Source organism: Haematobia irritans, chromosome 2, assembly GCF_050003625.1.
Source record: "Haematobia irritans isolate KBUSLIRL chromosome 2, ASM5000362v1, whole genome shotgun sequence".
Classification (NCBI taxonomy): Eukaryota; Metazoa; Arthropoda; class Insecta; order Diptera; family Muscidae; genus Haematobia; species Haematobia irritans.
The window spans coordinates 87,005,112-87,031,607 of NC_134398.1; the positions used below are offsets into that span (position 1 = coordinate 87,005,112).

Below are 26,496 nucleotides of genomic sequence, written 5' to 3' on the forward strand. Positions count from 1 at the left end.
TTTTATCATCACATTTCCTAACCCAACAAAAACTAGGTAACCACATCTCATTACAATTTACATTACCAGGAGTAAACATGTCATTACACATTGCATTACATTGCGGTGAGTTATAACGACTAACTTGTAATGACAATAATAAATAATTCTCCGTAATTTTCGAATTGATATTCTCAAAATGTAATGCATTTGGCTGTTAATGACTTAATAAAATAGAACTAATGATGGTAACATTAGGTATAGTTATTCACATAATTGAGCATTTACTTAAAAAAAAATCAATAAGAATATGTTATGTAACGGTAACTCTGAAGATTTTTCCGTTAAGGAATATTCTTCACGAATATTTCATAATAACTGTTTTTTAAATTAATGCCATTACCATACTATGTTTTAAATAAATGCTTTGTTATAGCTCATTCACAATACACTTTCAAACTCGACTTCACTAGATTTCAACTGTCATTGCCTTATAAAAAGGGATATTACATTTTTGTTTATTTCTACAGTATTCGTTTCTATTCAAGTAATGTTCATATTACAGCATTACTCGCCATATTTTGATCCATTGTAATCGGCTAGAGAAGTCAATATTTTCGAGATTTGGTTGCCTGAGACAATAAGTGGCTATTTTGCAAACTTTGGTATATCTACGAATAAGTGATTACATATTAGGTGATTATATGCTTTAAAAGCACTACTTATTTCATGGCCAAAAGTATGCCTGGGGAGAAGTACTTTCCTCCTAGGACATGCGTATGTAAATGTAATCCGGAGCTATGTCAACTAATAAGTGGTTATTCATTTTTAAACAGGCTTACCTACAAGATTACCGGGTAATGAGAGCTTTTGCTGGGTAAGGTTTGTGTAGAGTGTTAATTGGGTCAGCCTCACCCAAACATAATTGTGTTTTGTATGGATGCAAAAAAATACAACTGTTCTTAATCTTAAAGTCTGATATACTCTCTTCACAAAACGCAAACACAAAGATTTTGGTAAAATCCATCCATGTTAAGCCAGGCATTTGACAGTTTTGTCCATTTGTTAAATAAAAAAGTGATTAAACGAATGACCTATGCAGAAGAAATAGAAAAATTAAAAACTATCCATTTGTGGCATTTGCAAAATTCATTTGTTCCAATTTTCCATTTCTTTGTGACCATTTATTTTCAGCTGGCATACAAAACGGGCGAACAACGAAGAATCCATTCAACATTTACTGGCCACAGGAAGAGCAAAAATAAAGGATGGTACTCTCATCATAACCGCAGTGGATAAGTCCGACAATGGGGCGTTCTTTTGTACCGCCACCAATTCCGAGGGCAGCGAAACACTTGAGGTGCAAATGTCCATCACATCACCCCTTACGGCGGCCATTCAGCCCACTGTACAGACAGTGAATTTAGGCAAGACGGCCGATTTGGTACGTATGTATGTATTGCGATGGTCAATTTTATTTCCCAAAAAGGAAACCCAAATCCAATTACCAAAACTAGTGCCATGGAGAATCCAAGCAACAAGGCGCCGGGGGGTTTTCGCTCTATTTATTACAGATCTACCTACGAATACATGGAATAGTGGTAAACGGTTTTGGGGTTTTACGACCATTACAGCAACTTCACTTGATTTCGATTGGCACTGCCTGTATTTGTTATTCTAACCATCATTAATTTGAATTTTAGATTTGCAGCATATCAGGTTTTCCCAAGCAAAGCATATCCTGGCTCAAAGATGGCCATCCACTGAGGGCTGGTGCCCGGGTACGTTTGCTATCCAAAGAACATATGCGTATTACCTCAATAACCAAGGAGGATAAGGGTATGTATCAGTGTATGGTGAAGAACGATTTGGAATCTGTACAGGCCACCGCCGAGCTAAGATTGGGAGGTAAGTGGTGTCAGCTTAATCAAGTCCATAGCCATTTACCATTTGAAACTTTCTATGGATCTCCTCACATTCTCTGTTTGTTATCCTTTGTCGTTTCCATCTCTGTTTGTCTTTGCCTTAAAAACCAACTATAGAAGTGGCACCCCAACTTATCTACAAATTCATTGAGCAGACCATGCAGCCAGGACCTTCGGTCTCATTGAAATGCAGTGCAACTGGCAATCCAACACCGAAAATAGTTTGGCATTTGGATGGGTTTCCATTGCCTAATGTGAGTATACATGTACATTGACACACACACACACACACACGCTCAACAACCACTAGATCACATGCAATACATATCCTTGCCCCCATAAACCACCTCGGGCTATTTCATGCTATCCATTGAAATGTTTACATATATGGCCATGTTCGCATGTATATGTATATGAATGTATGTGTGTGTGCACACAAAAATTCCCATTTTTTAGCCAAAGAAAAATGTTTCGTTATACAACTCTTGGAATATGGCAATCAATTTTAATTTAAAGCTTGAAATTAGAAAAAAATCTACACATTCATACATACGCACACACACATTCAGGCATGTGTTCGGTATATGCTCTCAGTAAAAAAAAAAATGCAACTGAATAAACTTTGACCTCGCCAAAATCCTTTATGGAAGCGTATTCATATAGGCATGTACGTACATACATATATTCAGAGATATGCATGTCGAAGAGATCGTAATCCATTTGGGACTAGGATGAACACTGCATCGGCTATCTATGGACATATACAGAAAATAATGACCAACAAACATTTGGGGATCATATACTACTCCGTCACATTGGATGATTCGATCGATGACCCATGTCCGCATGGCCGATTCGTGAATGGATTCCAAAGACGAGTCGTTCTTTCGTCGCGGTATCTGTATCAGAGAATGAAGCCGACCCATTTTTGCCGGCGGCGGCTAACACTAATTTTTTGCCTCCGGCGGCGGCGGCTTGATGGCTAAGCCGATATAAATTCGTCTATTCGGCGGCGGACAATTATCCATTATAAAATCGATTTGAAGTAATCCGAATGGTAATGAGATTAGTTGTACAACCAAACTTACAATCAAATTTTCATTTCATTTACATTTTCTGAGCTAAATGGTTGCAAAGCTATTATAGAAACATGATACTGATGGATTTTGGGTTGAAAGTTAAACATTTTAACAAAAAATACAACAATTATTAATAAATTTTTCTGATTTAAATCAATATTTTTGATTACTTGGCGGCTAATTATGAGTCGAGATGAGTCGATATATTCGGCGGCGGCTTCGGCTGGAAGAAACTGGTCGGCGGCGGCTAAAATCGGCGGCGCGACTCGGCGGCTTCATTCTCTGATCTGTATGTCGGCGAACAGATGGGTTGTGGCTAACGCTGATCAATAATTCGATTGATCAGCCCCCTACTTTGACAAAATAAAATGGCATAAATTGTTCAGTTTTGAATTAACGAGTTGGCTGATAAGTCCCCGGTCTGACACATAGATGGCGTCGCTAGTATTAAATGAATATTATTTTTATACGAGTATAGTACCAACCTTCAAATGATTCGTGTCAAAATTTGACGTCTGTAAGTCAATTAGTTTGTGAGAAAATGGAAAAAAAGGAATTTCGTGTTTTGATAAAATACTGTTTTCTGAAGGGGAAAAATACGGTGGAAGCAAAAGCTTGGCTTGATAATGAGTTTCCGGACTCTTCCCCAGGGAAATCAACAATAATTGATTGGTATGCAAAATTCAAGCGTGGTGAAACGAGCACGGAGGACGGTGAACGCAGTGAACGCCCGAAAGAGGTGGTTACCGACGAAAACTTCAAAAAAATTCACAAAATGATTTTGAATGACCGTAAAATTAAGTTGATCGAGATAGCAGAGGCCTTAAAGATATCAAAGGAACGTGTTGGTCATATCATTCATCAATATTTGGATATGCGGAAGCTCTGTGCAAAATGGGTGCCGCGCGAGCTCACATTTGACCAAAAACAACAACGCGTTGATGATTTTGAGCGGTGTTTGCAGCTGTTAACCCGTAATAAACCCGAGTTTTTCCATCGATATGTGACAATGGATGAAACATGGCTCCATCACTACACTCCTGAGTCCAATCGACAGTCGGCTGAGTGGACAGCGACCGGTGAACCGTCTCCGAAGCGTGGAAAGACTCAAAAGTCCGCTGGCAAAGTAATGGCCTCTGTTTTTTGGGATGCGCATGGATTAATTTTTATGGATTATCTTGAGAAGGGAAACACCATCAACAGTGACTATTATATGGCGTTATTGGAGCGTTTGAAGGTCGAAATCTCGGCAAAACGGCCCCATATGAAGAAGAAAAAAGTGTTGTTCCACCAAGACAACGCATCGTGCCACAAGTCATTGAGAACGATGGCAAAAATTCATGAATTGGGCTTCGAATTGCTTCCCCACCCACCGTATTCTCCAGATCTGGCTCCCAGCGACTTTTTCTTGTTCTCAGACCTCAAAAGGCTGCTGCCAGGGAAAAAATTTGGCGGACTTATCAGCCAACCTGTTAATTTTTTTCCTACGCGAAATGGATCAACCCCAGTACAGGACTAGTCCCTAGTGCGTATGAACCAGTCCAAAACGTATGGAAGGGACCGGTCACTTTAACATGTGATTGTCATTGACGGGGTAAATTTACACTTTAGGAAGCGACTTAGACTCATTCCAAAGGACACGTCTTTATTAATAATTGTTATAATTTTTGCCAAAATTTCTAACCTTCCATCTACAATCAATCAATTTGAAGTTGCTTAATAGTTTTGCAAAAATTAGCTCAGAAAATTTTATATCGGCTTAGCTCACAAGCCGCCGCCGCCGGAGGCAACAATTTAGTGTCAGCCACTGCCGACAAAAATGGGTCGGCTTCATTCTCTGGTCACGATGTTATAGACGTGTTTCGAACAAGGTTGATAAAGTTCACGCTTTTATACTTTTTTCATACTATTTGAGTGTTAAAAGTACTGCCCACGAACAAACCGTACATTCAAAAGAAGTTTAGTTGTATCCAAAGATGTTTACCTTCTCTTAAGGATTTTGGTATTGATTCCGAGCCAAAGATCTAGGATCAATAAAATTAAAATTAGGAAACACATTGCAATGTGGATTTTTAATTATTTTTTTGCAATTCACGAAAAGTTACATGTTTTTGAAAATTTATTAAGGCAAAGTTAACTATCATAAACATTTTATTTTCGGGAGGTTCAACGGTAATTCACTTTGGGTTTAGTGACTTATCCGAATTTATTCTGATAATTGATTGATAGTTTAGCTACAGGTAGAGGAATGTTGTAGGTCCGAAACGGCCGTCCATCCAACCATCCAACCATCTTTCAGTATTTCTGAAATAATTCTGAAAAAATACATTGGAAATACGTTTTTTTTTTTAATTGAAACACATCATAATTTCTACTAGAAATCGAGCCTGAATTTGGAAAATCAAGTTAACACATTTTTAAGGGACTTTCTTTATGTACTAAGAATAAAAATGCTGAAAACAGGAATAATTCAAATTTGTTTCTTAGAATCAATTATCCTCTTCTTTGGATAATTGACATGGAAAAATGTCTTAGCCGAGCTAAGATAAATTATAAATTACCACTTAGGCCCCCAAAATTATGTTCTGTGTCGGTTTCTAGCCCATATGATCAATTTGCTCCCTATTACATGCCGTGGAATGAAGGGCAGCGACGTTTTTTTTAATTTTGACGATTTGCGGTGCTTCTTTTTTAATAATGTGGAAATAGAAAGAATTTCAAGTAAACCTGATTTAATATACCCGATTTCTAAAAAATCCCAAAGGTATTTGGGATTATTATACCATACCCACAGCAACTCATTATGTTTGAGAATAATAACTTCACAGAAAAAATTTCACGAAAATTTTTCCAACTAGTCTTAATTGAGTTTAACAAAATCAAATAAAAATTTAATTAATTCAACAAATTTTTAAAGGAAAAAAAAAATCAATCACAAAATGAATAATAGTACCACTATTGTGGTAAAGGGTAATAAGTTTGTGCATTTGTATGAAACGCCGAGAAGGAGTAGTCATAAATTAATTAAATTCTGAGTCGATTTAGAGATGTCCGTCTGTCTGTTGATGTATTTTTGTGTGCAAAGTCCAGCTCGCAGTTTAAGTCCGATCGTCCTCAAATTTGGCATAGGGCCCTTTTTCGGCTCTGGTTATAAATAATGTATTTATCAACCGATCTTGTTCGAATTTCGTAAAATCAAGTATTTTAGACTTTCCTTACTTGGTTTTTAATTGGATACAGATAGATATCTACCAAATACAGAGTGGCTGATGTATAATATAACAAAGAAAAATTCCAAATATGTCGGAAATAACTTAAAATTTTGCAATCAATTTAGATTTATTCCAACTGCATACGTTTGGCACGAAAATTCCCCAATTTATTGAAATTCCGCTCCAAATCTCTCCAAGTCCCCAACTCAAATGTTCGTCCCCATTCAAAAAAATATCCCTAATTAGGGAAAAAATCCCCAATACTGTTGCCAACACTGTTGCGAAATTACACCAATGAATAGATCCATGTCGAAGATTGTATTGAATTACAAAAACACCGTTGCGAGTTCGATATCTCCTGGTGACATAAAGATATTCAATGTACAAATTGTATCATAAAGAGAACAAGTATATACGGCCGTAAGTTCGGCCAGGCCGAATCTTATGTACCCTCCACCATGGATTGCGTAGGAACTTCTACTAAAGGCTGTCATCCACAAACGAATTACTTGGGTTGCGATAACACTTGCCGATGGCAAGGTATCGTAAAACTTTTTAACACTGTCTGCTAAATTGTAAGTTAGTCCATAAGGGGTATATATTAAACAAAAAAAAGGCCGATTAAATACGTATATAATTCAGTTTGACAAAATTTTCTATAGAAATAAAAACTTGACAAAATTTTCTATAGAAATAAAATGTTGACAAAATTTTCTATGGAAGTAAAATGTTGACAAAATTTTCTATAGCAATAAAATTTTGACAAAATTTTCTATAGAAATAAAATGTTGACAAAATTTTCTATAGAAATAAAATGTTGACAAAATGTTTTATAGAAATAAAATGTTGACAAAATTGTCTATAGAAATAAAATGTTGACAAAATTTTCTACAGAAATAAATTTTTTACAAAATTTTCTATAGAAATAAAATTTTGACAACATTTTCTATGGAAATAAAATGTTGACAAACATTGCTATAGAAATAAACTTTTTACAAAACTTTCTATAGAAATGAAATTTTGACAAAACTTTCTATAGTAATAAAATTTGACAATTTTTGCATGGCTGTTAGAGGCCATATACTAACGAAATGTACCAAATTTCAACCGCATCGGATGACTTTTGCTCCTCCAAGAGGCTCCGGAGGTCAAATCTGGGGATCGGTTTATATGGGAGCTATATATAATTATGGACCGATATGGACCAATTTTTGCATGGTTGTTAGAGACCATATACTAACACCACGTACTAAATTTCAATTGGATCGGATGAATTTTGCTCATCCAAGAGGCTCCAGAGTTCAAATCTGGGGATCGGTTTATATGGGAGCTATATATAATTATGGACCGATATGGACCAATTTTTGCATGCTTGTTAGAAACCGTATACTAACATCAGGTACCCAATTTCAAACGGATCGGATGAATTTTGCCCCTCCAAGAGGCTCCGGAGGTCAAATCTGGGGATCGGTTTATATGGGAGCTATATATAATTATGGACCGATATGGACCAGTTTTTGCATGGTTGTTAGAGACCATATACTAACACCACGTACCAAATTTCGATCGGGTAGGATGAAGTTTGCTCCTCCAAGAGGCTCCGGAGGTCAAATCGGGGATCGGTTTATATGGGAGCTATATATATTTATGGACCGATATGGACCAATTTTTGCATGGTTGTTAGAGACCGTATACTCACATCAGGTACCAAATTTCAACCGGATCGGATGAATTTTGCCCCTCCAAGAGGCTCCGGAGGTCAAATCTGGGGATCGGTTTATATGGGGGCTATATATAATTATGGACCGATATGGACCAATTTTTGCATGGTTGTTAGAGACCGTATACTTAGACCACGTACCAAATTTCAACCGGATCGGATGAATTTTGCTGCTCCGGAAGGATCCGCAAGCCAAATTTGGGGATCGGTTTATATGGGGGCTATACGTAAACGTGGGCCGATATGGCCCATTTTCAATACCATCCGACCTACATCAATAATAACTACTTGTGCCAAGTTTCAAGTCGATAGCTAGTTTCGTTCGGAAGTTAGCGTGATTTCCACAGACGGACGGACAGCCGGACAGACGGACAGACGGACAGACGGACGGACGGACGGACATGCTTAGATCGACTCAGAATTTCACCACGACCCAGAATATATATACTTTATGGGGTCTTAGAGCAATATTTCGATGTGTTACAAACGGAATGACAAAGTTAATATACCCCCCATCCTATGGTGGTGGGTATAAAAAGAGAGAGATAGAAAGAAAGAGAATAAAATCTATAAACAGAAATGAGGGCAACAACCTCGCGTAAAAATAAATTTGTGCGTATAAAGAATTTGTTATACATCCAAAAACGGCTCGTAAGCATACCGTTGCTTGTCAGCTGTTTGTTTTTGATGCTAATTTGGTGCTTTTAGCACCAAATTTAGTGCTTTTTGGTTTCCAAAAAGCACCAAATTTCCTTTTTAATGCTTTCTGGCATTTTCGTTTAGTGCTTTTCTCAATTTGAACAATATTAAGTTTAATTGACGAAATATTTTCATACAAAAATTCGATTGTTATTAAGTTGGTATAGATCAATTTTTTAATCAATATTGGTATTTAGGGTATTGGTTAGAACCAATTTGGTGCAGGCATGCTTATACTCATACCCGGTAATAGGAATTTTGACTGGGAAATGTCTAGCGACGAGTGCCGAATTTGTGAACTTGATAAAGATGTAATTAACAACGTTTGTGTTAAATTAACAAAAGCACTCATAACTGAAATAAATATTAATATTTCCAAATTTAATGTCGAACAAGTAGATACAGCAGTAAGTTCGGACGGGCCGAATCTTAAATACCCACCACCATGAATCAAATATAATAGTTTACTTTGAAAACTCTTCGTCGTAGCGGGTTACTTGATAATACATAGCATTTTGGGGGTTTGATGACAAATCTTCTCCCAAGCAAATCAGTTCAACCAGTACGCTTCCCGAAGAAAAAATTTAAAGATTCTACCTATGAAGACCAGATCAGATTCTGGATTTATGAGAACCATTTTTTTTTTTTTGAGTTTTAGAGAAATCATAAATATATAGTGTATATGATGAAAAACGCTTTGATTTGAAATATTAAATCTGTAGATTTTTCCGTCATTATTTAAATGAATACCATGAGTAAAATCTGGAAACTTTACTTTCAGTTCCAAGCAATTTTCATGATCAGTGCGCCTGCTATACCCTGAAAGAAGTGTTTTCTTTTCTGAGGAACGACATTTTAGACAAGAAAAGTTTTCTTTTGACACAAATTTTAGGGACAATCTTTGAACCGCTTATCAAAAATTCGGATTAGTTTGCTCTAAACGAAAATACTTTATACGAAAGGGGAATTTCGTTTGTCTAAAATTTCATTCCGGAGGAAAATATTTGTTGGGTGTACCCTCAAGAAGTTAAATCGGTCTATATCGATGCCTTGCCAAATGGACCGGTAAAAATAAATGCAATACAGATTTTGAGGGCCTAAAATTACAGTATATTTAAATTTTTGTGCAAATCGGATAAAAACTACGGTTCCTAGAAGCCAAAGGAGTTAAATCTGGAGATCGGTCTATGTGGAGGCTACACTAAAACATGGGTCGACACACACCATATTCGGCTGACCTATTTGTGGTCAGCCGGATTCCAGAAGTCCTAGAAATAAATTCTGGAGTTAGGTCTATATGAGGGCTATACAAACATGGACCAATATTCACCACCTCTTAATGTTCCTCAAATACCTCTAGAATTCCACTTTCAGACGAATTGGATGAAAACTACGAATTCTAGAAGCCCAAAAAGTAAAATCGGGAGATCAGTCTATATAGGGGCTATACCAAAACACGGACCGAAACGGACCATTTTCAACGCACCTCTTTATGGTCATAAGATACGTCTATACTTCTAATTTCCGGCAAATCGGATAAAAACTATGAATTCTAGAAGACCAAGAAATAAAGTTGGTAGATCGAAAATATGGACCAATAGGAGCCATTTGCGACACACCTATTTGTGATCTTAAAATACCTCTACATTTTCAATTTCAAGCAAATCGGCTAGAAAATATAGTCTCTAGACGCCCAAGAAGTAAAATCGAGATATAGGTCTATATAGGCGTTATACCAAAAAATGGACCGATACACCTCAATTTGAGGTCCCAGAATAGCTCTAGATTTCCAATTTCAGGCAAATCGTGTAATAAATGCAGTTTATAGAAGCCTAAGAATAAAAATCGGGAGATCGGTCTATATGGCGACTATACCTAAACATGAACCGATACGGACCATTTTCGACACCTCTTTATGGTCCTAAAATATCTCTAGATTTTCAATTTCAGGCAAATCGGATTGAAAAGACAGTTTCTAGACGCCAAAGAAGCAAAATCGGGAGATCGGTATATATAGGGGCTATACCTAACCATGGACCGATACGGACCATTTTCTACACACCTCTTTATGGCCCTAAAATACCTCTAGATTTCCAATTTCAGGCAAATCGGATAGAAAATACAGTTTCTAGACGCCCAAGAAGAAAAATCAGGAAATCGGTCTATATGGGGGCTATACCAAAACATGGACCGATGGGCACCATTTTCGGCACACCTTTTTATGGTCCTCAATTACCTCTAGATTTTTAATTTCAGGCAAATTGGATAAAAACTACGGTTTTTATAAGCCCAAGACCCCAAATCGGGAAATCGATTTATATGGGGACTATATCAAAACTTGGACCGATATAGCCCATCTTTGAACTTGACGATCTTGAAACAAAAAACGAATCTATGCCAAATTTCAGTACGATAGCGCCATTATTGAAGGCTGTAGCGTGATTACAACAGACAGACGGACATGCTTATATCGTCTTAGAATTTCTCCATGATCAAGAATATATATACTTTATATAGTCGGGAATAGATATTTCGATGTGTTAAACACGGAATGACAAATTTATACCCCCATCACCATTCTACGATTATGGTGATGGGTATAAAAAATGTTATTGTCCATTTGAAAGACATTACTGACCAAAATGAATTGGATGAAAGCATTCAAAGTGATCAAGGTGTACACTTGAATAGAGGTTCATAATTTCATAAAAGTGCAAATGCGTCAAATCAATACACGAAATCTTCTACAATACATCTTAGGAAGTTTCTTTTTTTTTTGTTTTATTATTTTAGTTGGCGTTAGTAGTTTTTGTGGTGGGTGGTGGTATGTTAGAATTTATAATACAGTTTGGTGCTTTTTGACTTCCGGGAGTTGGCTTCACTGCGACAGCCCATACAAACGATTCCCCAACGATAGCAAAAGGTAAACGTTTCGTAAGATTGAGAAAAAAAAAACAAAAATGTACGTTTTAATTTTGTATCAACTGATCAAAACACAAGATTAGCGTGAATATATATTTCTTTGAAAAAATACTATTGTATTTAAAACGGACAATGAGACTTTGATATTATCGGTGAAATTCATTTTAAGTGCAAACAATCAATCTTTTTCTGCCTGTTCTTGATAGTATGTTGGTGCGTTCTTTCAATTAAGCTAATCGCCAAAAATAATCATAGGTTGCCGTTCTGTTACGGCTACGTTACATTTTTATATGAATAACCAGAAATTTACTCATTTGCACTAAAGGCCGGTATGCACCTCTAGCGAAATTTTCGGTGGCAAAAATTTATATAAGTCTACAACAAAAAAACAGGGCTGTGTATACAAATTTTAAACCAGCTAATCGTTTTTAAAAATTGTTAATATATGTTCCAAATATTCCTCAAATAAATTGTTTATTATTTACAGACCTTTTAAAACTTTTACGCACACTATGATTGTAATAAATTAAATGTTTGCTGCCAAAATATGCTTTTGACAACCCTGTTATTTTCATTAGAGGTGCGTACACACAAAAAAATATTTTTCTGAGTCAATCACGAAATTAATTGATCCAATTAATTTTTTAATTGAAATGTCTTCAATCACGAAAATGATAGTATCAATCACAGTTTTAATTGGGCATAGAAAAAATCCTTGATTAAAAAATTAATTGATGTCATTAGCAATTTTTAATTAATTTTTTAATTGATTCAATTAAAAATTTAATCGATTTTGAATGCAAACCCCAATTAATTTTTTATTTAAAAAGGTAACTATTTTCAACTACTTTCTGAATTGGCTTAGAATTTTTATTTTGATTAAGAAATGTTCATCACTTTTTTTAACTGACTTCGTCTTCTGAATTTGATTAAAAACTTAATTCTATCAATTAATTTTTTAATTAAAAATTTTAAAATTTTCAATCATTGACTTAATTAACCTAATGTTTCTACCTTGATTAAAAAGTTAATTGTATCAATTAATTTATTAATTAAAAAAACATTCAACTTCAATTAACATTTTAATTGGAAATATTCTGGTGATATTTTTTTCTGTGTACCAGCTTACGAAATTGAACGCTACCGAAAATTTCGTTAGCATAAATATCAATGCATTTCTTATGGGAATGAAATTTTTCGCTAGAGGTGCATACCGGCCTTAAAGAAAAAAAAACAACGTATTGACATTATGATGTCACACAATGGAATTTTTAAAGTTCTACACACTACACTCAAAAAAAGTTTACTTGGATCCAAAGATGTTGACCTTCCTTTAAGGATTTTGGTATTGATTCCGAGCCAAAGATGCGGGTTCTTTAAAATAAAGACATTTTTGTGTGACCTATCTGGCTTTAAATCTAGGATCTATAAAATTAAAATTAATAAATCTATTCACGTACAAACAAATGCCAGTTTAAAAATACAAATTATGACGGATATTTCGAAGTAAATAATATTTACTTAATTCCAAAAAAAATGTAAACCAAAGATGCTAAAATGTGTTTCTTTACTTTAAAGAAAATTTGCCTTTATGTCCTAAATTTAATGAAACAAATTTTTGAAGCAAAGATTATAAACTTTCTTTTAATTAAAATTTCATTATTTTAAAGAAATTTGTCCTTAATAGTGTGTAAATTGCGCATCCTAAAATTGAGGTTGCGTAATCTTTAATATCACGTAAATAATGTTTTCAGTTTATGCAAGAGTAGTTTAAACCCCCATCTGAATCGAGTCTCATTCAATTTCCCGTCCACAGCAAACATCATCTGCATAATTCTAGAATATGACATAGATCCATAATAGATCTGTGTGAGGTTTTGCCTTCGGGAGAAAAATAACATTATTGTGCTCCTTTTTCCCAATTTTGAATTCTTTACTGGGATACATTATCACTGAAAGATTCATGGAATGTTCTATGCCCCCAACCGTTCTATGCAATTGTACATTCTTTTTATTTTTTCTTTTTGGTAATCCATCCAAGTGATGGTTTTGAAAAACATTTCACATTTTACCAAAGCAATAAAAACAACAACCACAACCGGAAGTTGAAAATGCTGGTGTGCCTGGTATTTAGTTTTTCCATTTCAGCCATCTTGTTTGGTATTGTTTCATGTGATGGTGTACACATACATGGGCATTGTTTAGAATAGGTATACGAATAAACTGAAGGAGCACAGTGGGTCGTTCAAACACCAACATAGACACAGTGACATTAAATAAACACAGATACCAAAATCAATGTTGTCAAATTTAGGGGAAAGTTGATATCTAGTCAATCCGATATCTTATCCAAAGCAACATCAACATCGATTGAGAAATGCTAAAGATGAAAATCGACTCTTTTCTCAAAATCTACTCAAATAAATTCATGGATTTTTGACGGAAAATCGGTCACTAAGAAAAACTTTGTATCAGGGAAATGCGATTTCCATGATAAGCAAAATTGGTAATTCAAAGATATTGCACATTTTGTCTTCGTTTCCCATTAATTACAGATATACCTGCATTTGGGTTTATTATCCATGAACCACTCTAACGCCGTGTAGCTTCTACAAAAGCGTTGTAGAAAAACAATGAAAATCTTCCTTTTGGGTTCGGTGCAATCATTTCGCATAAGGTTTTCTATTTTATTATTACGGAATTAATTTCAAAAAATAAATATACGTACAAATAGTTTACTTACCTTTTTCATTTGAATCTAAAGACGTTTTGAAATATGCTGGGACACATTTCACTTCTAATTCCTAGACTGGCGAGAGGTGTTTCGATACACTTTTCGAATAATTTTTTGAAAATTTTGTGTGTTGGTTTTGTTCTTATTTTTTTTTTTTCGTTGTACATCCTTTCTTGGTTTAAAAATTCGAATTTATTGCCTTAACAGTGCAAAGCAAATGAGAAGTGATAAATAATTGCAACTTTCACACAGAGAAGGAATATGATCAACTCAAAAATGTTCACAACCATGTTATTGTCACGGAAATTTGTATCCGATTTCGACGAGTCAGTTTATATTTGGCTAAAATAACAATACGTTTGCGACAACAATTTTCCATATAACATTTTTCTCTTGAAACATCACAGGAGATTAGTGTATTGTCACTTTGAGGAAAAATGAAGAGAGGAGAGTATCCCATTTTCGAAAAATAGTAAAAGCATCTTAACACCAATATAAACATTTGTTTCTTTTTGTTTATATAATCTTTACTTTTTTATTTTATTTATATATTAAAAATTTAGAACTGATTTAGTTAATGTCAAAATAGAAAATAATTAATAATAAGCCTCGATTAAAAACAATAAAAATCTTTCGCTTTATAATAAAATTAATTTTCGGAATAAACCAGCAAATGGTGTATGGATTTAAAGTGCTTATTTGCCTACTACATTTTCCCCACCCTTTTCTGTAGAAATGTGCGTACAAATTATGTGGTAATTTTAAGCTACCAATGGGTTGTTACCAATAATGCAGCGTATAGTCTATTGGTTATTTTGAGCGACATCTCCTCGTTAAATTCTCCGCTCAAATATAAATAGGTAGCCATGTAAGTAGGCGTTCACTACACGCAAAGAAAAAAAACGTTTGGAAAACGTGTACCGAAAACGTTTTTCTTTTGTTAGAGTTTTTTGAATTGCTTCGAAAATTTTAAACTTTTATCATCAAAAAAATTCGTTTGTTACAAAATTTTTATTTTTTCAATAAAAAAAGTTATTTTTGAAACAACAACACAGTCCATTTCCTTTATATCAAACACTGTTCTTTTCTGACTTTAGGTCTTTAATAAGACACATTTTATAGTTCAAAATTTAATATACTACAATGTAATGTTGAACATTTTTTCGGAATCTTCCGAACATATCTGGAATATATGTTAAAAAAAAAAATTAAAAAAACTTTGGTCGAAGCAGTGATCGAACCCACGACCCTTGGCATGCAAGTCGGACGTAGCAACCACTGCTCCACGGTGCCAAACTAAATGTTTGTTTCTGTTAAATAAACTTTGTTTATTTGGTTCGTGGGCGCCGCAAGCTATGCTATATAAATATAACTTATATGGGTAATTATCTATTGATGACCATAACAGGTACATAGCTCAGTGGTTAGTGTGTTGGCTTACAAAGTGCATGGTCCGCGGTTCGATTCTCCGTCCAGGCGAAAGGTAAAAAAAATTTAAAATTTATAAAATCATATAATTTCTTCTACATTGTTGGTATTACAGGAAAAGGTGTTAAGAACTAAAAAACCCCGTGGATGTGAGAAAGATGTAAGGGAAAATGCAATTAGCAAGAAAACAATGTTTTTTTGTTTTTTTTTTAGTTTGTCTTTATGAAATCCTGGAAAAGAATAAACGTTTATCACAAAAAGTATATACTTTTCTTCCAAATACACTTACTTACAGCGAAAAGCAAATGAGAAACGAACTTTGTTTGTCTAAAATTTCGTTTGGGAGGAAAGAATTATTTTTTTGCGTGTACTTACCCGAACAAGCCGACCGATTCTCCAGCGAAAAAAATGTGTCTGCCCAAAAAAACAAATAAAGTAAAGGCTCAATTTCAAACACACTGTTAAGAAATATGTTTTTCATATGTTCCGATATAAACAAAATGTGTTTATATATACATTTACAAATTTCGAGTAAACCTATATATATTGTGATATTTTATTCAGAGAGCGTGAGAGATAAACGCAACTTAAAAACAAGTAAGGAAAGTCTAAAGTCGGGCGGGGCCGACTATATTATACCCTGCACCACTTTGTAGATCTAAATTTTCGATACCATATCACATCCGTCAAATGTGTTGGGGGCTATATATAAAGGTTTGTCCCAAATACATACATTTAAATATCACTCGATCTGGACAGAATTTGATAGACTTCTACAAACTCTGTAGACTCAAAATTTAAGTCGGCTAATGCACTAGGGTGGAACACAATGTTAGTAAAAAAATATGGGAAACATTTAAATCTGAAGCAATTTTAAGGAAACTTCGCAAAAGTTTATTTATGATTTATCGCTCGATATATATGTATTAGAAGTTTAGGAAAATTAGAGTCATTTTTACAACTTTTAGACTAAGCAGTGGCGATTTTACAAGGAAAATGTTGGTCGAAAACAAAAAAAACACATATATATGGGAGCTAAATCTAAATCTGAACCGATGTCAACCAAATTTGGCACGCATAGCTACAATACTAATTCTACTCCCTGTGCAAAATTTCAACTAAATCGGAGTTAAAAATTTGCCTCTGTGGTCATATGAGTGTAAATCGGGCGAAAGCTATATAGGGAAGATGTATTTAAATCTGAACCGATTTCAACCAAATTTGGCACGCATAGCTACAATGCTAATTCTACTCCCAGTGCAAAATTTCAACTAAATCGGAGTTAAAAATTGGCCTCTGTGGTCATATGAGTGTAAATCGGGCGAAAGCTATATATGGGAGACATATCTAAATCTGAACCGATTTCAACCAAATTTGGCACGCATAGCTACGATGCTAATTCTACTCCCTGTGCAAAATTTCAACTAAATCGGAGTTAAAAATTGGCCTCTGGGGTCATATGAATGTAAATCGGGCGAAACCTATATATGGGAGCTATATCTAAATCTGAACCGATTTCAATCAAATTTGGCACGCATAGCTATAATGCTAATTATACTCCCTGTGCAAAATTTAAACTAAATCGGAGCAAAAAATTGGCCTCTGTGGTCATTTGAGTGTAAATCGGGCGAAAGCTATATATGGGAGCTATATCTAAATCTGAACCGATTTCAACCAAATTTAGCACGCATAGCTATAATGCTAATTCTACTCCCTGTGCAAAATTTCAACTAAATCGGAGCAAAAACTTGGCCTCTGTGGGCAAATGAGTGTAAATCGGGCGAAAGCTATATATGGGAGCTATATCTAAATCTGAACCGATTTGGCTGATATTTTGCAAGTTTTTCGAGACTCATAAAATATTCGGATGTGCAGAATTTGAGGAAGATCGGTTGATATACACGCCAATTATGACCAGATCGGTGAAAAATATATATGGCAGCTATAACTAAATCTGAACCGATTTTTTCCAAAATCAAAAGGGTCGTCTTTGAACCGAAACAGGTCCCTATACCAAATTTTAGGACAATCTGACTAAAACTGCAAGCTGTACTTTGCACACAAAAATACATCAACAGACAGACAGACAGACGGACAGACAGACAGACAGACGGACATCGCTAAATCGACTCTGAATTTAATTCTAAGACGATCGGTATACTAAACGATATGTCTCAGACTTTTCCTTCTTGGCGTTACATACAAATGCACAAACTTATTATACCCTGTACCACAGTAGTGGTGAAGGGTATAAAAAATATGGGAAACATTTAAATCTGAAGCAATTTTAAGGAAACTTCGCAAAAGTTTATTTATGATTTATCGCTCGATATATATGTATTAGAAGTTTAGGAAAATTAGAGTCATTTTTACAACTTTTCGACCAAGCAGTGGCGATTTTACAAGGAAAATGTTGGTCGAAATCAGAAAAACATATATATGGGAACTAAATCTAAATCTGAACCGATGTCAACCAAATTTGGCACGCATAGCTACAATGCTAATTCTACTCCCTGTGCAAAATTTCAACTAAATCGGAGCAAAAAATTGGCCTCTGTGGTCATTTGAGTGTAAATCGGGCGAATGCTATATATGGGAGCTATATCTAAATCTGAACCGATTTCAACCAAATTTGACACGCATAACTACAATGCTAATTCTACTCCCTGTGCAAAATTTCAACTAAATCGGAGCGAAAAGTTGGCCTCTGTGGGCAAATGAGTGTAAATCGGGCGAAAGCTATATATGGGAGCTATATCTAAATCTGAACCGATTTGGCTGATATTTTGCAAGTTTTTCGAGACACATAAAATATTCGGATGTACGGAATTTGAGGAAGTTCGGTTGATATACACGCCAATTACGACCAGATTGGTAAAAAATATATATGGCAGCTATATCTAAATCTGAACCGATTTTTTCCTAAATCAATAGGGATCGTCTTTGAGCCGAAACAGGACCCTATACCAAATTTTAGGACAATCAGACTAAAACTGCGAGCTGTACTTTGCACACAAAAATACATCAACAGACAGACAGACGGACAGACAGACGGACAGACAGACAGACAGACGGACATCGCTAAATCGACTCAGAATTTAATTCTAAGACGATCGGTATGCTAAACGATGGGTGTCAGACTTTTCCTTCTTGGCGTTACATACAAATGCACAAACTTATTATACCCTGTACCACAGTAGTGGTGAAGGGTATAAAAACCGTTCGGAAAACGTGTACCGAAAACGTTTTTCTTTTGTTAGAGTCTTTTGAATTTCTTCGAAAATTTTAAACTTTTATCACCTTTTATCATTTTTGAACCAAAAACACAGTCCATTTCGTTTATATCAAGCACTGTTCTTTTCTGACTTTAAGTATTTAATAAGACACATTTTGCAGTTTCATAGTAAAAATTTAATATAGTAGTATGTAATGTTGAACACCTTTTCGGAATCTTCCGAACATATCTGGAATATATGTAAAAAAAACCTTTTTGGTGTTCGGTCGACGCAGGGATCGAACCCAGGACCCTTGTTATGCACTGCTCAACGGTGCCCAACTAAATGTATGTTTCTGTTAAATAAAATTTGTTTAATCGTTTCTGTTAAATAATGTTTTGTTTGGACGGTTCGTGGGCTATAAAAAGGAGGTCGCTTGTCATCGAATTTAACATAGAATCGGGCAGCACTCAGTGATAAGAGGCAAGTTCACCACTGTGGTATCACAATGTACTGCCGCACACTATGCTATAAAATATAACTTATAACGATAAGTGTCTATTAATGACAATAACAACTACGTAGCCCAGTGGATAGTGTTTGCTTATAAACTGTAAGGTCCTCGGTTTGATTCTCCGTCCAAAAGAAAGATAAAATTTAACAAATTTATAAAATTGAATAATTTCCTCAACATTGTTTGTATTACAGAAAACGGTGCTAAGAACTAAATAATCTCGTGGAAGTGAGAAAGATGTGAGGGAATATGCAATTAGGCAGATTTTTTTTTTTTTTTTTTTTTTTTTTTTGTTGAGCACAATCTTCCCTGTGAGAAAATTCTTCCCATCAATAATATGTTTGGGCTCAAAATGCTTCCAAACATATAATATTTTCACGTAAAACAAACATAATAATGTTTCGGCAATATCCAATAATATATGTGCTTCCTGCAAAAAATGTTTGCAACATATGTTAGAGAAGCGATTTCTTTTTGAGGGTGCAGTGATTTTCTTTTGTGTTGCTCGTAAGGAGAAAATCTACTCAGAATTGAATTTCGTTATTTCGCAGTTTCGGACGCAATTTTTTAACCATCTACTTTATAGTCTATGAATGTATATCCCAATATGAGTAAGTACTGGGAGAAAAATACGCTCACGAAAATACTCAAACTCAGGAACATAATCGTGAGCTTGATTTGTTGTTAAGATATTAAAAACGCTCTCGATTTGAATCATGCTCGCGTTTTCAATCTGGTAAATTACTCAGACAATTCTAGGCTTGACCATATATTTCGACGGACAAAATATTCTCGTCGCACCCTCCACAAAAATCGTCTCTGTAACATATACTCCCAAATATATTCTGCTTCAACCATATATATTTTCACAATGTGTTCAAACAAGTATATTTTTGTATGGTTGTATCAAAAAGTCTTAAATATTATTGTGTTTGAATACAAATAAGTCAATAACAAATCATATATTTAAAAATATTTCGTTATATATCACCATTTATTTTTTCACCATCACCATTTAGTTTTTTCCCTCTATTCAAGCACGCTTTCTCTTTCTCTCTCTTACGATTCTAAACATATATATATGTTTATACGAAATTTCTATATTAATACATGTTTGCATCCAGAAACGTTATATTTTAGAAAATTCAATATCTCGAATATAATGTGCTAAAAAATTCCAAACATAACGTCTTTAACGCGTATTCGCAAAAAAAAAGTAAATTTCAAACATCGGTTAGGTTAGGAATAGTGGCAGTCCATTGTGATACCACAGTGGTGAACTTCCCTCTTATCACTGAGTACTGCCCGATTCTATGTTAAACTCGATGACAAGCGACCTCCTTTTTATAGCCGAGTCCGAACGGCGTCCCACATTGCAGTGAAACCACTTTCAAACATAACATACGACTCAACGATTCTTCAGTGAGGTGAAAGAAGATTTTTCGTGAGTCTCGATAATTCTAGTTTCGTGCGCGTGAGTACGGATTTTAATGTGGAAGTTAGAACGACTTGAAGGGCAATGCAATTAGTCAGAAAAAAAAATGAGTTAGCTTTTATTATATTGTTTTGAAATCCTGAAAAAAGAGTCAACGTTGATTAAAATAAAACTATAATTTTCTTCCAAACAAACTTACTTACATTGGTAGAAAACTGCTTCGTACTATTAACGAACGGACTTCGTTGATTATTTTTCATTAATATAACGAAATTTTTCGTTATAAGAACGAAAGTGAAATCAATCGTAAAAAGACAATTTAGTGTTTTCGTTATATTAATGAAATACGTTCCGTTAATATTAAAAAAATAAATTTAAAATTGGTATCTTTCGTCATATTAATGAAATATGTTCGTTAATAGTACGAATGGGACTTTCAATATTTCTGTCTCTCTATACTCTCTCTAATAAGTCTCTCTATAACATATACATGACAATAAGCACGTTTCCGTGTGCATCTTGAAACGGTAAAAAGTTCAACTGAAAAATTGTCTGATGGGCAAACCCTCATTTGGTCATTTGTATTATACAACATTTACGTTCTCTTCGCTGAAGAGTACACAAGCTCATTAGAGTTTCGTTGTGAATTATTAACATAGATCGTGGGTGAGTTAATTTTTTTATATTCGCAAGAAATTTGGTGTAAATTTTTGGGAAGTGAACTTTCTGATGAAAACGTATAACAATTACCGGAATTAACCTTAGTGGAAATTGGAGAAATTGTATTATTTCCTACTGTATATAAATTATATTTCTAAGATCTTAACAAAAAATAATACACTACCAATGACTACACTCAAATACATTAATGGGTTAGGTTTCATTAATATAACGTTTGTGTTCATTAATACAACGTTCGTCTTTCATTCACACAATGAATGATTTTCATTCAAACAACGTATAAGCTGCATCCATTCAATGAATAAGTTTCATTCATACAACGAATAATTTTCGTTAAAACAACGAAAAGGCTACGTTATAGCAACGTAATTGTTCGTTAATACAACGAAATGGATTCCATAAAGGGGTTCGTAAATATAACGTAAAATTACGTTGTTATAATGAAATGCTACGTAGGCTGATTTTAATGAAGAATTTCGTTGATACAACGTAGGAATTCATCGTATTAACTAAACATCGTATAAACAAATGGAAAAAATGGTCTAAAATTTCTTTTAGGACGAAATATTTGTTTGCGTGTAGGGTTCAATCACAAAAAAGATCATTGTGATACTACTTGCCGATCATTGTTATACTATTTCCGAAGAAAATCGGATAGAACTCATGATCTGTCTTCCAACTCTTCACACAAAAAATATTCTTTCCTCTGCTTCGACCAACGAAGTCTCCTTTCATTGTTAAATTTATCTCTTTAAAGACCATTTAACTTTATTATAATTTATAAAATTTAATTCATTCTGGTTAAATTTTCCACAATGCTAAATTGATTTCTTGATTTAAATCCGTTTTTGTTCCCTTTAACGACTTGAACTAAAAAGAGAAAGAAGTTTTATTCAAAAAATAGAACAATAGTATTTTTATAAAAAAGTTTTAGAAAATTTTAACTAAACTGAATTACGAACGCCGATATCACGATAAAAATATGTAAATGTTTTTGGAAAAATTCAAGAGAATTGATTAATTTATTGACGATCTTTTTATCTCTTGTTAAAGAAAATTTCGTAAATCAAGGAAACGTTCTCATATTGGAGAATTTTTAATTAAAACATAATAATTTCCATGAACTAAATAGAATTAAGTTGCAATTAACGTCCTGGAGGGTGTATTTTTATACCCTAAACCACATAGTGGTCAGGGTCCGTCAGTCCATGTATTTGTTGTTCACAGGATTCCGGTTGCAATTCTTAACCGTTTTTGATGAAATTTTGTACAGGGGTTTTTTTGAGCACAAGGGCGCTATTGACTTTGGAAGAAATCAGATCACATTTAGAGATATATTGGCACAAAGTAATCCATTTCATCACCCTTCAAACCTGCAAACTTTCATCGAAATCGGTTCAGATTTAGATATAGCTCTCATATATATGAATTACCCGATTTGGCCATAAGGCCCTTATTTATCAACCGATCTTACTAAAAGATGACTTAGTCTAATATTCAATAGTAGTAACTATATGTGCCAAAAATCATGGAAATCGGTTCAGATTTAGATATAGCACCCATATATATGCATCGCCTGATTTTCCACAATGTGGTCATAATAACCTTATTTATTAACCGAACTTATTGAAATTTAGCACAAAGTAACATTCTGTGGTACCAACCAAATCTGCAAAATATCATACAAATCGGTTCAGGTTTAGATGTATCTCCCATATATATGTAGCGCCCGATTTTGAAAATATTCCTCTTACAACCTTATTTTGACCATCATTTATTAATTTTGACTTCATTTATTAACCGATCGTACTCAAATTTATCACAAAGTAATATGCTGTTATATTAACTAAACCTGCAAAATATCATCCAAATCGGTTCAGATTTAGATATAGCTTCCATATATATGTATAGCTCGACTTTCGCAAAATTTGGTCATAATACTCTTATGTGTTGACTAATGTTACTCAAATTTTGATGTATTAGCCGATCGTAGTTAGACTTACATGTAGCCCTTACATAAATGTATATCCCGATTTTCACAAATTTGGATTTATTGCCCAATTGCGATTTCCTCTCTTTTTATACCCTCCAGCATAGGATGGGGGTATATTAACTTTGTCATTCCGTTTGTAACACATCGAAATATTGCTCTAAGACCCCATAAAGTATATATATTCTGGGTCGTGGTGAAATTTTGAGTCGATCTAAGCATGTCCGTCCGTCCGTCCGTCTGTCCGTCTGTCCGTCCGTCCGTCTGTCCGTCTGTCCGGCTGTCCGGCTGTCCGTCCGTCTGTGGAAATCACGCTAACTTCCGAACGAAACAAGCTATCGACTTGAAACTTGGTACAAGTAGTTGTTATTGATGTAGGTCGGATGGTATTGAAAATGGGCCATATCGGACCACGTTTACGTATAGCCCCCATATAAACCGATCCCCAAATTTGGCTTGGGGAGCCTCCCGGAGCAGCAAAATTCATCCGATCCGGTTGAAATTTGGTACGTAGTCTTAGTATACGGTCTCTAACAACCATGCAAAAATTGGTCCATATCGGTCCATAATTATATATAGCCCCCATATAAACCGATCCCCAGATTTGACCTCCGGAGCCTCTGGAGGGGCAAAATTCATCCGATCCGGTTGAAATTTGGTACCTGATGTTAGTTTACGGCCTCTAATAACCATGCAAAAATTGGTCCGTATCGGTCCATAATTATATATAGCCCCCATATAAACCGATCCCCAGATTTGACCTCCGGAGCCTCTTGGAAGAGCAAAATTCATCCGATCCAGTTGAAATTTGGTACATGGTGTTAGTATATGGTCTCTAACAACCATGCAAAAATTGGTCCATATCGGTCCATAATTATATATAGTTCCCATATAAACCGTCCCCAGATTTGACGCCGGAACCTCTTGGAGGAGCAAAAGTCATCCGATACGGTTGAAATTTGGTACATTTTGTCAATATATGGCCTCTAACAGCCATGTAAAAATTGGTCCATATCGGTCTTTAGTTATATATAGCCGATGACTTATTACACAAAAATTGGTCCATATCGCCAAAAATAATCTACCAAAACTTTATTTCCATAGAATATTTTGTCAAATTTTATTACTATAGAAAGTTTTGTCAAAATTTCATTTCTATAGAAAGTTTTGTCAAAAGTTTATTTCTATACAAATGTTTGTCAAAATTTTATTTCTATAGAAAATTTTGTAATCGACCAAAACTTTATTTCCATAGAAAATTTTGTCAAATTTTATTACTATAGAAAGTTTGTTAAAATTTCATTTCTATAGAAAGTTTTGTCAAAAGTTTATTTCTATAGAAATGTTTGTCAAAATTTTATTTCTATAGAAAATTTTGTAAAAAATTTATTTCTGTAGAAAATTTTGTCAACATTTTATTTCTATACAAAATTTTGTCAAACTAGATTATATACGTATTTAATCGGCCTTTTTTTGTTTAATATATACCCCGTATGGGCTAACTTACAATTTAGAAGACAGTGTTAAAAAGTTTTACGATACCTTGCCATCGGCAAGTGTTATCGCAACCCAAGTAATTCGATTGTGGATGACAGCCTTTAGTAGAAGTTCCTACGCAATCCATGGTGGAGGGTACATAAGATTCGGCCTGGCCGAACTTACGGCCGTATATACTTGTTTAATAATGGGCTACTTGTGGTTACAAAATAATGGCAAATTCTGCTTGAAATATATATATTTTCAGATTTGTTCAAACCATAAAATGTTTGTACTGTGCAAACATGTTATGTTTCACCCCAACCATATCTTTGTTTAGGGGTCCAAATAGTTAACTGCAGTTTCTAAACATTTGTTTGCTTGCACCAAAATGTTAGAATACAAATAAGGACTTTTGTTTGTAATTTGCTGAAAAAAACTGTAAAATGCAAGATAGCCAATCAATCACGAGCAACTTACACTTATGTTGTAATTAATTTTGCATATCTATATAAGTATTTCATATCAACAAAATTTGAGATAACAGCTCTCCGGCTAATTAACCGGCTAAAAATGTGAACTTTAGAAATCTGGACAGGTCTAATATGTTATATACATTAGACCTGTCAGGAAATGTATGAGATTTTTCAAAACTCAATTTTTTAGAATTAAGAATCCTCAATGATTGTAATAAGAACTGTGAAAAAAGATTTTGAAAAACTTTTGCCAAAAAGTTGCTCAACGCGGTTGAAGTCAGGATTTTGGCAATTTTCGAAATTTTTAACAAACAAAATTTTAAATAATTTATTAGTAAATATAAGAAATATCTAAAAGCGCAGTCTTTGAGCTGAATACTCAAGCAAATAATAAAAAATTCAAAAAGTGAAATTTATTGAGCCTTTTGCTTGTTGTAGCCTCTAGAAATCAAAAAATGCAGAACATGTCCGCAATTTTTTTTTTCAATGCATTATATTTTTTCGAGAAAAAAATTATATACATTTGCATATTTTTAATATATTCTTGGAACAATAAGGTATAAAAAAATTAGGTTAAGAATTTTTGGATGTGTCATTAGTCGCTAAAAAATTAATTTCTTTATGAAAAGTCAGAGGCTACAGCAAGCAAACGGCTCAATAAATTTCACTTTTTGAATTTTTTATTATTACTTGCTTGAGCATTTAGCTCAAAGATTGCCCTTTTAGATATTTCTTATATTTACTAATAAATTATTTAAAATTTTGTTTGTACGTATACCTTTAAAATTTTCGAAAATTGCCAAAATCCTGACTTCAACCGCGTTGAGCAACTTTTTTGGCAAAAGTTTTGCAAAATCTTTTTTCACAGTTCTTATTACAATCGTTGAGAGATTCTAAAACTGTAAGTGCTCAATAAAAAATGTGAACTTTGGAAATCTGGACAGGTCTAATATATACATACATATAATTATATTAAAGCCTTTGAAGTAATCTGGCTATTAGTTCTTGTTT

The 26,496-nt window shown here is 34.2% G+C and overlaps 1 protein-coding gene across 1 annotated transcript in view; it reads left to right on the forward strand.

The window, feature by feature from the left end:
- LOC142225701 (cell adhesion molecule Dscam2-like) overlaps nt 1-26,496 on the forward strand; it is a 288,289-nt gene that overhangs the window by 124,957 nt on the left and 136,836 nt on the right. Inside the window, 3 exon segments of the mRNA XM_075295544.1 lie at nt 1,174-1,423; nt 1,683-1,887; nt 2,022-2,158. Of these exon segments, the coding sequence (XP_075151659.1) occupies nt 1,174-1,423; nt 1,683-1,887; nt 2,022-2,158 (592 nt within the window).